We start from the raw sequence: 16,060 nt of genomic DNA, 5'->3' as shown, positions 1-16,060 counted from the left end.
GCAGGGAAAATCCAACTTCATGGCACCACAGATGGGTCTGGATCTGATGCACAAGAGGGAAGGAAGAAGAATAGCAGGGCTACAGTGGCAGGGGAATTCAGTTGTTCGAGAAATGGACAGGCATGTCAGCCACAAAAGATCCTCCAGATGGTATGTTGTCTCCCAGGTGCCAGAGTCGGGGATGTCACTGAATGGCTGCAGGGCATTCTGAGGGGGAGAAGGCAAACAGACAAATATATATATTGATACCAAAGACATAGGTAGGAAAAGGGATGAGATCCAGAAAACAGAATTTAGGAAGCTGGAAAGTTTATTAAAGGATGGGACTCATAGAACATAGAACATTACAGCCCAGGACAGGCCCTTCAGCCCTCGATGTTGTGCTGACATGTGGAACCAATCTGAAGCCCATCTAACCTACACTATTCCATTCTCATCCATATGTTTATCCAGTGACCATTTAAAAGCTCTTAAAGTTGGCGAGTCTATTACTGTTGCAGGCAGTGTGTTCTACACCCCTACTACTCTCTGAGTAAAGAAACTACTTCTGACATCTGTCCTATATCTATCACCCCTCAATTTAAAGCTATGTCCCCTTGTGCTAGCTATCGCCACCTGAGGAAAAAGGCTGTCACTGTCCAACTATCTAACCCTCTGAATATCTTATATGTCTCAATTAAGTCTAGTTTCAAGCTTCTTCTCTCTAATGAAAACAGCCTCAAATCCCTCAACCTTTCCTCATAAGACCTTCCCTCCATACCAGGCAACATCCTAGTAAATCTCCTGTGAACCCTTTCCAAAGCTTCCACATCCTTTCTATAATGCAGTGACCAGAACTGTATGCAATACTCCAAATGCAGCCACACCAGAGATCTCATGGTTCCGAAACTCAATCCCTATACCAATAAAAGCTAACACACCGCATGCCGCCTTAACAACCCTATCAAACTAGGTGGCAACTTTCAGGGATCTATGCACTTGGATACTGAGATCTCTCTCTGCTCATCTACACTACCAAGAATCTAACTATTCGCCCAGTACTCTGCATTCCTGTTACTCCTTCCAAAGTGAATCACCTCACACTTTTCCCATTAAACTCCATTTGCTGCCTCTCATCCCAGCTCTGCAGCTTATCTATGTCTCTCTGTAACCTATACCATTGTTTGTCACTATCCACAACTCTTAGTGTCATCTGCAAATTTACTAACCCATCCTTCTATGCCCTCATCCAGGTCATTTAAATAACAGACAAACAACAGTGGACCCAAAACAGATCCTTGCGGTACCCCACTAGTAACTGATGGGGATGAATATCTCCCATCAACCACCACCTCTGTCTTCTTTCATCTAGCCACATTCTGATCCAAACTGCTAAATCACCCTCAATCCCATGCCTTTGTATTTTGTGCAATAGCCTTCCATGGGGAACCTTATCAAACGCCTTACTGAAATCCATATACACGACATCAATGACTTTAACCTCATCTACCTGTTTGGTCACCTCAACGAACTCAATGAGGTTTGTGAGGCACGACCTACCCTTTAAAAAACTATGTTGACTATCCCTAATCAACTTATTTCTCTCTAGATGATTATAAATACTATCTCTTATAACCTTTGCCAACACTTTACCCACAACCGAAGTAAGGCTCACAGGTCCATAATTTCCAGGGTTGTCTCCATTCCCCTTCTTGAACAAGGGGACAACTTTTGCTATTCTCCAGTCTTCTGGCACCATTTCTGTAGACAATGATGACATAAAGATCAAATCCAAGGGCTTGGCAATGTCCTTCCTGGCTTCCCAGAGGATCCTAGGAAAAATGCCATCTGGCCCAGGGGACTTATCTATTTTTTACACTTTACAGAATTGCTAACACCTCCTTGTGAACCTCAATCCCATCTAGTCTAGTAGCCTGTATCTCAGTATTCTCCTCGAACACATTGTCTTTTTCTAGTGTGAATACTGACGAAAAGTATTCATTTAGCGCTTCCCCATCTCTTCTGACTCCACGACAACTTCCCATTACAATACTTATTTACCCTAATCTTACTCTAATCATTCTTTTATTCCTGATATACCGATAGAAATCCTTGGGGTTTTCCTTGATCCTATCCACCAATGACTTCTTATGTCCCCTCTTGGCTCTTTTTAACTCTCTCTTTACATCTTTCCTGGTTAACTTGTAACTCTCAAGCACCCTAACTGAGCCTTCACATCTCATCTAACATAAGCTGCCTTCTTCCTCTTGAAGAGAGAATCACCTTCCTTTGTAAACCACAGCTCCCGCGCTTGACAACTTCCTCCCTGCCTGACCGGTACATACTTATCAAAGACCCATAGTAGCTGGTCCTTGAATAAGCTCCACATTTCAATTGTGTCCATCCCCTGCAGTTTCCTTCCCCATCCTATGCATCCTAAATCTTGCCTAATCGCATCTTAATTGCCTTTCCCCCAGCTATCACTCTTGCCCTGCGGTATATACCCATCCCTTTCCATCACTAAAGCGAACATAACCGAATTGTGGTCGCTATCACCAAAGTGCTCATCTGTGTTCAAATCTAGCACCAGGCCAGATTCATTAGCAAGTACCAAATCCAATGTGGCCTTGCCCCTTGTTGGCCTGTCTACATACTGTGTCAGGAAACCCTCCTGCACACATTGGACAAAAACTGACCCATATAAAGTACTCAAACATGACCCAAAAGCTAATAATCTCTGGATTACTTCTGGTGCCATGTGTGAGTGAGTATGGAACTGAAGATTAATGCAGATGAATTTGTGGCTGGAGAAATGGTGGAGTTGGGAGGGATTTTAGATTTCTAGGATATTGGTACCATTCCTGGGGGCAGTGGGGCCTGTACAAGGAAGACAGATTGTACCTGAACCGGAATGGCACCAGCAACCTTGCATGAATATCTGCTATTGCTTTTTGGGAGGGCTTAAACTAACTTGGCAGAGGGCTCGGATCCAGAAAGAATGTTGAGCATGGAGATAAACAGCCAAAATCAAATGTGACAGCAAGTGAGTCAGCAAGGCATAGGCCAATTAAGCGACAATGGAGTTTGGCAAGGTTTGATAGTATTTATTTCAGTGCTGGAATCTGACAAACAAGAGAGATGAGTTGAGAGAACACATTAACGCAGGTGGGTTAATTGCTGTCACTGAGACATGGTTGAGAGAGGAGCAAGACTGGCTGCACAATATTCCAGGATACAGGGTCTTCAGGAGTCAGGGAAAGAGATAAAAGGGGAGGAGGCATCCCAAATTTGATCAGGGAATCTATTACAACAGTAAGGAGAAAAAGACATCTTAAAAGGCTCCTCAAATGAAACCTCACGGATGGAACTTAAAATTTTTAAAAGGAACAAGCACATTGCTGGGCCCTGAAGGCCCCATAACAGTCCATGAGAAATGGAAGAGCAGATTGAGAGGCAAATTTCAGGGAAGTGTCAATGTAGTAGGGGGTTTCAACTTCTGCAGTCTTAAATGGGGCTGTCAATATGTGAAAGACTTTGAACATGAGCAAAATTCTTAAAATGAATATAGCTCAGTTTTTAAAGTGAATAAATAGAATGCCCTACAAGAGATGGAAGTGGTCCAGGACCTAATTTTCGATACGGAAGATGGGCAAGTCATAGGGTCACAGAGATGTACAGACCCTTCTGTCCAACCTGTCCATGCCGACCAGATATCCCAACCCAAACTAGTCCCACCTGCCAGCACCTGGCCCATATTCCTCCAAACCATTCCTATTCATATACTCATCCAAATGCCTCTTAAATGTTGCAACTGTATTAGCCTCCACCATTTCCTCTGGCAGCTCATTCCATACACATACCACCCTCTGCGTGAAAAAGTTGCTCCTTAGGTCTCTTTTATATCTTTCTCCTATCACCCTAAATCTATGCCCTCTAGTTCTGGACTCCCCCACCCCAGGGAAAAGACTTTGTCTTTATCCTATCCATGCCCCTCATAATTTTGTAAACCTCTATAAGGTCACCCCTCAGCCTCCGACGCTCCAGGGAAAACAGCCCCAGCCTGTTCAGCCTCTCCCTATAGTTCAAATCCTCCAACCCTGACAACATCCTTGTTGAAGTATAAATGGAGAAGCATTTTTCAGACAGTAATGATGATTCAGGTAGATTTGATTGAGGTGGAAAACGACAAGAATGGGCCTGAAATCAAAGTTCTCAACTGGGGAAGGCTATTTTCAATAAAATTAGGAAAAACGTGGCTGGTCTAATTAGTAAGTTTCCGGACGATACAAAGATTGTTAGAATTACAGATAGTGAAGAGTATTATTAGAGGATAGAGCAGCATATAGATTGGTTGGAGGCATGAGCAGAAAAATGGTAGATGGATTTTAATCTGGACGAATGGGAGGTGATCATTTGGAAGGCCAAGTACAGATGAAAATTATGCAGTGAATGGTAGAATCCTTAGGAGTATTGCTATGCAGAGGAATCTGGGTGTGCAGGTCCACAGGCCACTGAAGGTGGCAACGCAAATGGATACAGTAATAAAAAAGGCCTATGACATGCTAGCTTTCATTGGAAGGGCATTGACTATAAGGATAGGCAAGTTTGCTGCAGCTTTATAGAACTTTAGTTAGGCCACACTTGGAATATTGCATACAGTTCTGGTCACCACACCATCAAAAGGATGTGGATGCTTTGGAGAGGATACAGGAAAAGTTTATCAGAATGTTGCCTGGTATGGGGGATTTTAGCTAGGAAGAAAGGTTGGATAGACGAGGCTTGTTTTCACTAGAATGAGGGAGGTTGCTGGGTGACCTGATAGAAGTTTATGAGTTTGTGAATGGCATGGATAGAGTGAAGGTATGAGGCTTTTTCCCAAGGTGGGTGGGGTCAATTACTAGCAGACACAGGTTCAAGGTGCAGGGGGATATTTAAAAGAGATGTGTGAGGTACATTTTTCACACAAACGGTGGTGAGTGTCTGGAACACACTGCCAGAGGAGGGGGCGGAAGCAGACACAACTGCAACATTCAAGAAGCACCTGGACAAATACATGAATGGGAAGAGAATTGAGGGATATGGATCCTGTAAGTGAAGAAAGTTGTGGTATGGAGGGCAATATGTATTGGCATGGGCTTGGAGGGCTGAAGGGCCTGTTCCTGTGCTGTATTGTTCTTTGTTCCATTCCTAATAACGATTCTCTTTCTTAGCTGTCTGCTTCCTCAACTGTCTGTGCTCTTACCTGGCCTCTTTCAGTTGTTCCACTCACATCATCTGTCACTTCCGCCTCCCATTGCCTGCCCTCTCTATAACCATTTGCCTCTTACACCAGTCTCTCTCTCACTGCCCTCATCTATCCTCTCACCTGTCCATAGACACCACCTAGAATCATAGAATCCCGACAGTGTGGAAAAAGCATCCCATCCGGACCCACGCCCTATCCTGCATTTCCCATGTCTAATCCACCTGCCCTGAACATCCCTGGACACTACAAGTAATTTAGCATGGCCAATCCACCTAACCTGCACATTTTTGAATTGTCGGTGGAAACCAGAGCACCTGGAGGAAACCCACACAGACACAGGAGAACGTGCAAACTCCACACAGTTACACCCCTGCCTGCCCACTCCAAAAAAAGGGTGGACTCAAACCCAGGTCCCTGGTGCTGTGAGGCAGCAGTGCTAACCACTGAGGCAATGTGCCACCCACTGTGCCATCTGCCTCCTTCCTCACCTGTTCCTCTAATCTATGTCCCTCCCACTCACCTACCATTCCTCTAACTTGTCTAATTCCTCATCTGTTCCCCTCTCTGTTCTGTCTCATCATCTGCCCTTGCCCCTCATTTGCATCCCATCCCCGTAATCCTCCCATCCTCTGTCGATCCTTTATCAGTCTCCCTCACCTTGTCTCGTGCTCTCCCATCCTCTCATTTATCTCCTCCCTCATCTGTCTCTCTATCTCTTGTACACTTGCCCTCTTCTCACTTGACCCTTCCTCTCACCTGCTCCCAACAGCTCACCTTTGTACTTACAGTTTACAATTCGCTCCCATCTTTCCTGTCCCTGTAACTTACCTTTGCTCTCACTTCTCACCTCATGCAACCTCTCTTTCTATCTTCTGTCATTTACCTGTACTCTCATCTTACCTGCCCTATCCCTCTATTGTTCCCTACCTTCAACTGTCCTGTCACCTCCAGTCTACCGCCACCTTTCCTTCCTGTTTCACTCCTCTTGCCTGTTCCTTCCTAATGTCTGCCTCAACATCTCACTTACCCCTCCCCTCATTTGTTATCCCTATTACATTAATTGTCTTCCTCTCACTTGTCCCTTCCCTCACCCATCCACCCTCATCTGTACCCCTCACCTGTCTCTCTCACCTGCCCCTCTCACCCGACCACCGTCACCTGTCCACCCTCACCCGATCACTCTCACCCGATCACCCTCACCCGACCACCCTCACCTATCCACCCTCACCCGTCCACCCTCACCCGTCCACCCTCACCCATCCACCCTCACCCATCCACCCTCACCTGTCCCCTCCCATAATCATTCAGCTATCGCATCCTTTGACATGTCCTCTCCCTCTCAACAGTTTTCCTCCCCTTATCGGTCTCCTGCTTTCATTTCATGTCTCTTCATCTCACTTGTTCCCTCGTGTTATTTTCTCTTGTTCATTTCTCCCTCACCTGTTTTATTTTCTCCCTCTCTCTCACCTATCCTCCTGCTCTCCCCTGTTTCCATCTCCTTATTGGTCCTCTCCTCACCTTATTTGGCTCCTCCTCTCGCTATGGCCATTACTCCCATCTATTCTTTCCTGTCCCTTCCTCTATCTCACTTGTCTCCTCCTTCACTTGCTGTACACCCATTACATGGCCTTGTCCCATTTCTCGCTTTTTCTCTTCCTCTCAACTGTTCCCCATCTCCAACTTGTTCTCTCCCTCACTTGTCTCCAGATCACTTACTCCCATCCTACAACATATCCCCTACCTTCATCTGTATCCTTCCTTACTTAAATCAACTCTCGCCACTTGCCCATCACTCAACTGAATCCTCCCCACATGTATACACATTCTTTAACTTGTTCTCTCACCTTTCCTCTCCCTTCACCTGCTCTCTTTGTAACCTTTTGCCTCCTAAACATGTCGTTTTCTCTCTCTAATCTTTCTCCTCTCTAATGATCTGGATGTGGAACTAAGGGCATTTTTGCAGTTGATGGAAAGGTCAGTGGAGTAGTGGATGGTGCTCAAGGATGTTGCAGGTTACAGAGAGACATAGATAAGTTGCAGAGCTGGGCTGAGAGATTGCAAATGGAGTTTAATGTGGAAAAGTGTGAGATGATTCACTTTGAAAGGAACAACAGGAATACAGTGTACTAGGCTAATGGTAAGATTCTTGGTAATGTAGATGAGCAGAGAGATCTTGGTGTCCATTTGCATAGATCCCTGAAACTTTCCCCAAGATCGATAAGGTTATTAAGAAGGCATATGGTGTATTAACTTTTATTGGTAGGGGGATTGAATTTCAGAGCCATGAGGTCATGTTGCAGCTGTACAAAATTCTGATGCGGCCGCACTTAAGAGTATTGTGTGCAGTTCTGGTCACCGCATTATAGGAAGGATGTGGAAGCTTTGGAAATGGTTCAGAGAAGATTTACTAGGATGTTGCCTGATTTGGAGGGAAGGTCTTATAAGGAAAGGCTGAGGGGCTTGAGGCTGTTTTCGTTAGCGAGAAGGAGGTTGAGTAGTGACTTAATTGAGACATATAAGATAATTAGAGTGTTCGTAGGATGGACAGTGAGATCCTTTTTCCTCGGATGGTGATGGCTAGCATGAGGGAGCATAGCTTCAAATTGAGGGGTGATAGATATAGAGATGAGAGTGTGGTGCTGGAAAAGTGCAGCAAGTAAGGTAGCATGAGAATTGACGTTCCGAACATAAACCCTTCATTAGGGATGAGGCTGTGGACCAGGATCTGAGAGATAAATGGGAAGGGGGTGGGGTAAGGGGGAGAGCAGGTGAATCAACGTCTCAGGCATGCTGCCTGACCTGCTGTGCTTTTCCAGCATCACACTCTCAACTCTGATCCAGCATCTGCAGTCCTCACTTTCTCCTAGGGTGATAGATATAGGACAGATGTCAGAGGTAGTTTCTTTACTCAGGGAATAGTAGAGGGCATAGAATGTACTGCTGCAACAGTAGTAGACTCACCAACATTAAGGGCATTTAAATGGTCATTGGATAAACATATGGATGAGAATGGAATAGTGTAGGTTAGATGGGCTTCAGATTGCTTCCACAGGTCAGCGCAACATCGAGGGCCGAAGGGCCTGTCTTGCATTCCATATTCATTGAGTGCATAAGTGCTGCCCTGATTTACCCTACCAAATTGCAGCATTTCACATTTATCCAGATTAAACAATATCTGCCACTCCTCTGTCTATCGGCCCATCTGATTCAAGTCCCATTGTACTCTGAGATAACCTTCTCCAATGTCAAATTTTGTTTAATCTACCAATTTACTAAACATACCTCTATGCTGTGGTTCTGTTCGCCGAGCTGGAAGTTTTTGTTGCAAACGTTTCGTCCCCTGTCTAGGTGACATCCTCAGTGTTTGGGAGCCTCCTGTGAAGCGCTTCTGTGGTGTTTCCTCCGGCATTTATAGTGGCCTGTCCCTGCCGCTTCCGGTTGTCAGTTTCAGGTGTCCGCTGTAGTGGCCGGTATATTGGGACAGCTGAAACTGACAACCGGAAGCGGCAGGGACAGGCTCCCAAGCACTGAGGATGTCACCTAGACAGGGGACAAAACGTTTGCAACAAAAACTTCCAGCTCGGCGAACAGAACCACAGCAACGAGCACCCGAGCTACAAATCTTCTCACAAACTTTGAATACCTCCTATGTTCACATCCAAAACATTTATACAAATGACAGCAGTAGATCCAGCCCAAAAAGCAACCCTCCTCCACCACCACCCTCTGACTTCTACATTCTGGCTAATTTTGTATCCAAATGCTTAGTTCTCCCTGTATTCCATGTGATCTAACCTTGCTAATCAGTCTACCATGCGGAACTTTATCACACAGCCTATTGAAGTCTCTATAGACAACGTCCTCCACCCTCTGCCTTCATCAATGCTCTTCGTCACTGCTTCAAAAACTCAATCCTTAAGTTAGTGAAACATTTCTCACACACAAAGCCATGTTGACTATTCCTAATCAGTTCTTGCCTTATATATATATGTAAGTCCTTATCCTCAGAATCCCCTCCAACAAACTGCCCACTGCTGATGTCAGGCTCACTGGTCTATACTTCCCTGTCTATGTGTGGTAAATTAAAATCCCTTCCATTACCACTCTATTATTCTTACAGATAATTGACATCTCCTTACAAATTTACTTCTCAATTTTCTGCTGATATTTGGGGGGGGGGGGAAGAGAAGAGGTAGAACGGCGGTCCATAGTACAATGCCAATAAGGTGAGCATTCCTTTCTTATTTCTGAATTCCACCCAAATAACTTCACTGGATGTACTCCCTGGAATAATCACCTAAGTGAGAGGACAGAAAAGTGGATGAGAGGAAAGAAAAAGGTGGAAGGAGGGGACAGGTAGCTTAGTGGTTAACACTGCTGCCTCACAGCAGCAGGGACCTGGGTTCACTCCCAGCTAAGGGTGACTGTGTGGAATCACAGAATTCCTAAAGTATGGAAGCAGCCCAAATGGCCTGCCAAGTCCACACCACCCCTTCAAAAGGAGGTGATCAGGCAGGAGGAGAAGATAAGTTAGGAGAGTAGAACATGTGAGAGAAGGGAACAGGTAATGTGAAGACAGGGGACAGGTCCATAATTTAAGAATTCTGAAAGATGATCATAAGTGCATCCACTATCTTTATAGCACTCAGGTTTATAGCTAATCAGGTCCCAGGGATTTATTAACTTTCAGTCACATTGGCGTGTAATGGACTGAAATTTGTTATTAGTCTTTCCTTTTTAGGTTGCCAGAGAAGATTTTGCAGTCCATTTTTATGTTTCTTGATAGGTTATGTTCTTCTTATTTCCTCCTTTCTTTATCAGTTTCTTGGTCTTCCTTTGCTGAATTCTAAAATACTCCCATTTCAGTCTACTTTTTTTTGGCAACTTTGTAAACATACACCTTCCATCGAATTCAAACTTTAACACTCAATTCATTTATCCCATTGGGTTTTTGTGCCTAAAAGGAATATACTGTTTTTTTGTCTTAAACCATAGATTAATTATTTAAATTCTAGCTATTGGCTGGCTACCATCATAATATTTCATGTGATTTCCAAATTCATCACACCCACCTTGCACTTTATCTCTTTATGGCTTCTTTTGTTCAGATTTATGACCATTAGATTGGACCACATTACCATTAAAAAATGATGTACAATTCAATCATAGTTTGATCACTTTTCTGGCAAGATTCTTTTACAAAAAGGTTATGAATTAGCCCTCTCTCATCACATTACACTAGGTCTAAAATTATCTGTTTCCTAATTGATTCCTCACTTTAAAAATCATCTCATATACATCCTGGATCTCTATTAATAAATTTAGATGTGTGCATACATAGCACAATTTCAAAATTTTCATGAGACAAAACTTGGAAGAATAGTTGCTTTTTGTCAAATGTATATGATTTGTCTGTGAATATAGGAGGTATGGTTAGTAAGTTTGTAGATGACACCAAAATAGGTGGTGTAATGGACAGTGAAGATGATCACCTCAGAGTACAGAAGGATGTGATCAGATGGGCCAAGGGGCTGAGGAATGGAGGATGGAGTTTAATTTCAATAAATGTTGCATTTTGATAAGGCAAGTCAGGGCAGGACTTATACAGTTAATAGTAGGACCCTGGGGAGTGTGGAAGAACAAAGAGACCTAGGGGTTCAGGTGCAAAGTTCCTTGAGAGTCATAGGTAGACTGGACAGTGAAGATGTTGTTTGGCACACTTGCCATTATTGGTCAGAACACTGACTATAAGAGTTAGGAGGTCACTTTGGTGAGACCATTTTTCAGAACATTGCATACAATTCTGTTTTTTTTTAATTAGAAGGATGTTGTGAAACTTGCGAGGGTGCAGAAAAGATTTACAAGGATGTTGTTGGGACTGGAGGGTTTGATGGATAGGGAGAGGGTGAAAAGGCTGCAGCTATTTTCCCTGGAACATTGGAGGCTGAGGGGTAACCTTATCAAGGTTTATAAAATCAGTTTAGACTTATTTATTGCTACATGTATTACAAAAACAGTAAAAAATGTTGTTTGGTGTCACCACTCTTTGGCACCTTCTTAAAACACAACAAAACAAAATAAAGCCAGAAAATACAACAATGCAAACACAACATCTTTACATTTTCTTCTTGTTTCAGGTTCTTGGGTCTTTGGATTGGGCACTGGATCTCAAACGATCATCGCCTCTGCCAGCGCTCCGTTGTCCCAGCTGAACCATGGGCCCGACTGAGCTCCTCCATTCTGATACCGAGACTGCCTTACCCAAGCCAGAGTGAGCAATGGGCCTCGGGGTAATCTTCGCCTCCATGCCGAGGTCACCAGCCCAAAGTAGTTGGCCAGCTCCAAGTCCTTGCCATTCATCTGCGACACCACCACTTCTTCTGTCACTTGGTGGGCCTGGTGCAGAACACATAGTGGGCCCACCAATATGCCACAACTGGAGTTGCTGTCACAAGTCTGGCATTACAACCAAACTCATCAAAAGAAAGGAATAAAGGTAAGAGAAAAGGTTCAGAAAAGATAAGTAAAAGCGGACAGAAGAAAGCAGACGATGAGCCCAAACACTACCTTCTCAGCTGCCATCTTCGATATTATAATATCATGAGGGGCATGAATACGGTAAATTGCCAGTCTTTTTCCTAGAGTGAGGACACTACAAAACTTGATGGATAGGTGTACACTGAGAGGGGAAAGGACATGAGGGTGGTGAGTGTATGGAGCAAGCAGACAAAGGTAGTAGTGGAGATGGGGACAATTACAACATTTAAAAGGCAGCTGGATGGGTAGATGAATAGGAAGGGTATAGTCCAAAAGCTGGCAAACGGGACTCCGTCAGATCAGGATGTCTGGCTGCCATGGACAAGTTAGACCAAAGGGTCTGTTTCTATGCTGTAACGCTATGGTAGCTAAGAATCTGGAACTGTCATGAACTGATGCTTATGTACTACAACCACAGGAACTTGTGTGTGGGGGCTCAAGCTGAGCGCTTTAAATACACACTTGCCTCAATGTCTTAAAGGTAGACAGGAATTCAGTCAGATGTAGACAGTGCTTTATCCCATTAGGTAACATGCCATAATAGTGATGACCAGCATTTTACCAATTTTAATTTTCTTCAGCTGAAGTCAATACTGTAGAAGGTGTTGGCATATTGATTGCAGTGCATAGACCCTGAGAGCGACAGTTAACACAGCTCAGGGGGAATGTTGGTGATGACATCTTGAGCATGTCCCTTAAAAAAGGTATATTGGACACTTAATTAGGTAAGAAAAAAAATGACTAAAAGAAATAACAGGAAAACCATGTGGAAACAGTTAAAGAAATAAAATTTAAAATTTAACAAAAAACTAATTCAGCTAGAAAGAATCAACTATTGTTTACTGGAGAAATTAAAGATAATGTTAAATTCAAAGCAGAAGCTTATAAAACTGGGAAAAATAGTAAAATCAGCCTGAGAGTGAACAGCTTTAGAAACCAGCAAGACATGATGATAATGATATCAAGGGGAAAAATAAGTGTGTGTAAGCTAAGCATAAATATAATGTTAGAAATTTAGCCATTATGCTTTTGTTGTACTGGTAAAAGTAATTGTTAGCCTTAGAAATCAGACAGGAGAAAATTACATGAGAAATTAGGAAATAGCAGAGACATTCAAAATTTTTGTTCCTGTTTTTTGCAATAAAAAAGACAATTACATACCAGAAATAAAGGGTAGTTAGTTAAGAGTGAGGAAAGGAAATTGTTCAATAACAAAAGTAGCATACTGGACAAAATCTAACTTTCTTCGCTGTCCACTACACCTCCAATTTTGGTGCCATCTGCAAACTTACCAACTGCACCTCTTACATTTATATCCAAATAGTTCATACAAAATGATAAAAAACAGTGGACCCAGCACCGATCCTTGTGGTGCACCACTGGTCACAGGCCTCCAGTTGGAAAAGCAATCCTCTACCTTCAAGCCAGTTCTGTATCCAAATGCTCTTAGATAAATCTGGCCATAACCAGATTATCCACCTTCATACATTGCACTACATCCAACACAATATGGCCTGACTAAATGCCAAAATTTGTCCTTAAATGTATTTATAAAATCCCTTGGGCTTCTCCTGAACCCTATTTGCCAAAGCTATCTCATGTCCCCTTTTTGCTCTCCTGATTTCCCTCTTAAGTATACTCATACTGCCATTATAATCTAAAGGATTCACATGATCTCTGCTGTCTATACCTGACATATGCTTCCTTATTGTGATGTTTGAACTTGCGTATCAACACAGCCTTGGGACATCTTTCCCTACAACTGCAGAAGGTATAATACTTGCCTGTTTACTTCCTCCCTCTTTAGTATCCAAAGACCCAAACACACTTTCCAGTTGAAGCAGTGGTTTACCTGCACTTCACCCAATCTAGTCAACTGCTTTCGCTGTTCAATGTGCTCTCCTTGGAGAAATGAAGTATAGACTGAATGACTGCTTCACAGAACACCTGATGATTTCTATCCACCAAAAAGACCCCAAGTCACCATGTTGTTCCCTGGCCAACATCTCTACCCTAGGCTTGCTGCACTGCTCCATTAAAGCTCAGCACAAGCTAGAAGAACAGCACCTCGTTGTTGTGGTTCTGTTCGTCAAGCTGGGAATGTGTGTTGCAGACGTTTCGTCCCCTGTCTAGGTGGCATCCTCAGTGCTTGGGAGCCTCCTGTGAAACGCTTCTGGGATGTTTCCTCCGGCATTTATAGTGATTTGTATCTGCCGCTTCTGGTTGTCAGTTCCAGCTGTCTGCTGCAGTGGCCGGTATATTGGGTCCAGGTCAATGCGCTTATTGATTGAATCTGTGGATGAGTGCCATGCCTCTAGGAATTCCCTGGCTGTTCTGTTTGGCTTGTCCTATAATAGTAGTGTTGTCCCAGTCGAACTCATGTTGCTTGTCATCTGAGTGTGAAGGGCTTTTGCCCGAAACGTCGATTTTGCCTGTCCTCGGATGCTGCCTGAATTGCTGTGCTCTTCCAGCACCACTGATCCAGAATCTGAATGTGTGGCTACTAAGGATAGCTAGTCATGTCGTTTCATGGCTAGTTGGTGTTCATGGATGCGGATCGTTAGCTGTCTTCCTGTTTGTCCTATGTAGTGTTTTGTGCAGTCCTTGCATGGGAGTTTGTACACTACATTGGTTTTGCTCATGCTGGGTATTGGGTCCTTTGTCCTGGTGAGTTGGTGTCAGAGAGTGGCTGTTGGTTTGTGTGCTATGAGTCCTAGTGGTCACAGTAGTCTGGCTGTCATTTTCTGCTTAGGAACTGCCTTCTGGACTTAAATTTCAAATTCAACAATTTTAGGGCTTTGAATTCATGTCCCATGTCCTAACCCCAACCCCCTCACACATCAGGCCTTGTTAGAATATAGAATATTACAGCACAGTACAGCCCTTTGGCCCTCAATTGCACCGATCTATGAATCCAATCTGAAGCCCATCTGACTACGCTATTCCATTTTCATCCATGTTGATCCAATGACCATTTAAATGCCTTAAAGTTGGCAAGTCTACTCCTATTGCAGGCAGGTCAGTGTCACATGGTCTGCTATTATTCACTACCCATTGTTAGCCACTAATAGTCCCCATTCATTCACCCCAGCTGACCATTATCCACTCCTAACCGTTCCTCACGCTGCTTGGGCTCTATCTCCATCTATGATTTACTCCTTACCTCCTCCCCCCACACTATCTTACACATAAAAGAAGAATTTTTTTCCCAGCTCCCAACAGTTTTGAAGAAAGGTCACTGGACTTGAAACATTAACTTCCTACCTAACTCCTGGAACTCCCTTTGCAGGCTGTCATTATTATTAATAAGAACTACAACTTTTGGTTGCCCATACTCTCCCTTCAGAATATTCTGTGCTGCTCAAAGATATCTTTGGATGGCACCAGAGAGGCAACACACCATCCTGGAGTCTTGCTTTGGCCACAGAATACTTGTGCCCCTGATTACAGTTCCCTAATATAACCAATCCATCTACACTTCAACTGTTTCTGGTGTACGACAATGCCAGCCATGGTGACACTGATCTGGGGGCTGCTGCTTTCCCTGAGAGGCTATACCCCATGTGTCCACAGCATACCTGTTTGAAAAGGGAATGGCTATAGGGGCCTACTGCACTGTCTGTCCAGTTACCCAACTCTATTTAGCCCTTACTGGAGGTGTGACCAGCTTGCTAAAATGTGTTATCCATGACTTAGGCTCATGAATGCTCCACAGAGAGTCCATCCACAGCTCCAGGTACTCCATACAGCAAATCAGGAACCTTCAGGTAAACATACTTCCCACATTTATAATTGTCACCATGGATTAGAGGGATCAGTGGCGAATATGCAATAGCTCATCTTTCAGGGATGTGTGCATAAATTACATCGAATGCAAAAACAAAAGAATTGGCTCAATCATGGCTTGCAAAGGACTGCAATAAGCTTCTACATATATCCTTGATTTCTCATGTATTACAGGAGCATTCCACAGGGCAGAATTCTTCTGCCTTATGACTAAATCAACCTTATTAACTACAGACGACAATCCAGGCACCAATTTTAAAATGTTACCCACCAGTTCCCAAACTCAGGTTTGGTGATCGAACTCCTGCTCTCTATTCTGAGCAGACTACAACTAAACAAAGTACTTTATCTCTCTCCAGACACCACTCCCTCAGTCTGCAAACCTGGTTCCTGACCAGCCAAGAGCAGGTCACTTTGGAGTTATGACTTCACCTCTAGTCTGCTGCTGTTCACCCCCAGGTTCACTGTCCTTCAATCCATTGCTGCTTGGACTGACTCAGACATGGTGGTTTC

At 43.7% G+C, this 16,060-nt stretch overlaps 1 protein-coding gene across 1 annotated transcript in view; it reads right to left on the bottom strand.

Moving 5' to 3' along the window:
* Nucleotides 1-11,806, bottom strand: part of LOC122564589 (neutrophil cytosol factor 2-like) — a 120,081-nt gene extending 108,275 nt beyond the window's left edge. The window contains exons 1-2 of the mRNA XM_087998612.1: nt 11,792-11,806; nt 11,486-11,680 (exon numbers count right to left, since the gene is read on the bottom strand). Coding sequence (XP_087854738.1) covers nt 11,486-11,680; nt 11,792-11,806 — 210 coding nt within the window. The remainder of the gene's footprint in view (nt 1-11,485; nt 11,681-11,791) is intronic.
* Nucleotides 11,807-16,060: the final 4,254 nt, after the last annotated feature.

This window comes from Chiloscyllium plagiosum, unplaced genomic scaffold (assembly GCF_037043375.1).
Source record: "Chiloscyllium plagiosum isolate Xiang-an unplaced genomic scaffold, Cpla_swu_hap1 HiC_scaffold_21, whole genome shotgun sequence".
NCBI classification, from domain to species: Eukaryota; Metazoa; Chordata; class Chondrichthyes; order Orectolobiformes; family Hemiscylliidae; genus Chiloscyllium; species Chiloscyllium plagiosum.
Note: the sequence above shows the minus strand (reverse complement) of the source record. Positions and strands in the feature narration are given on the sequence as shown.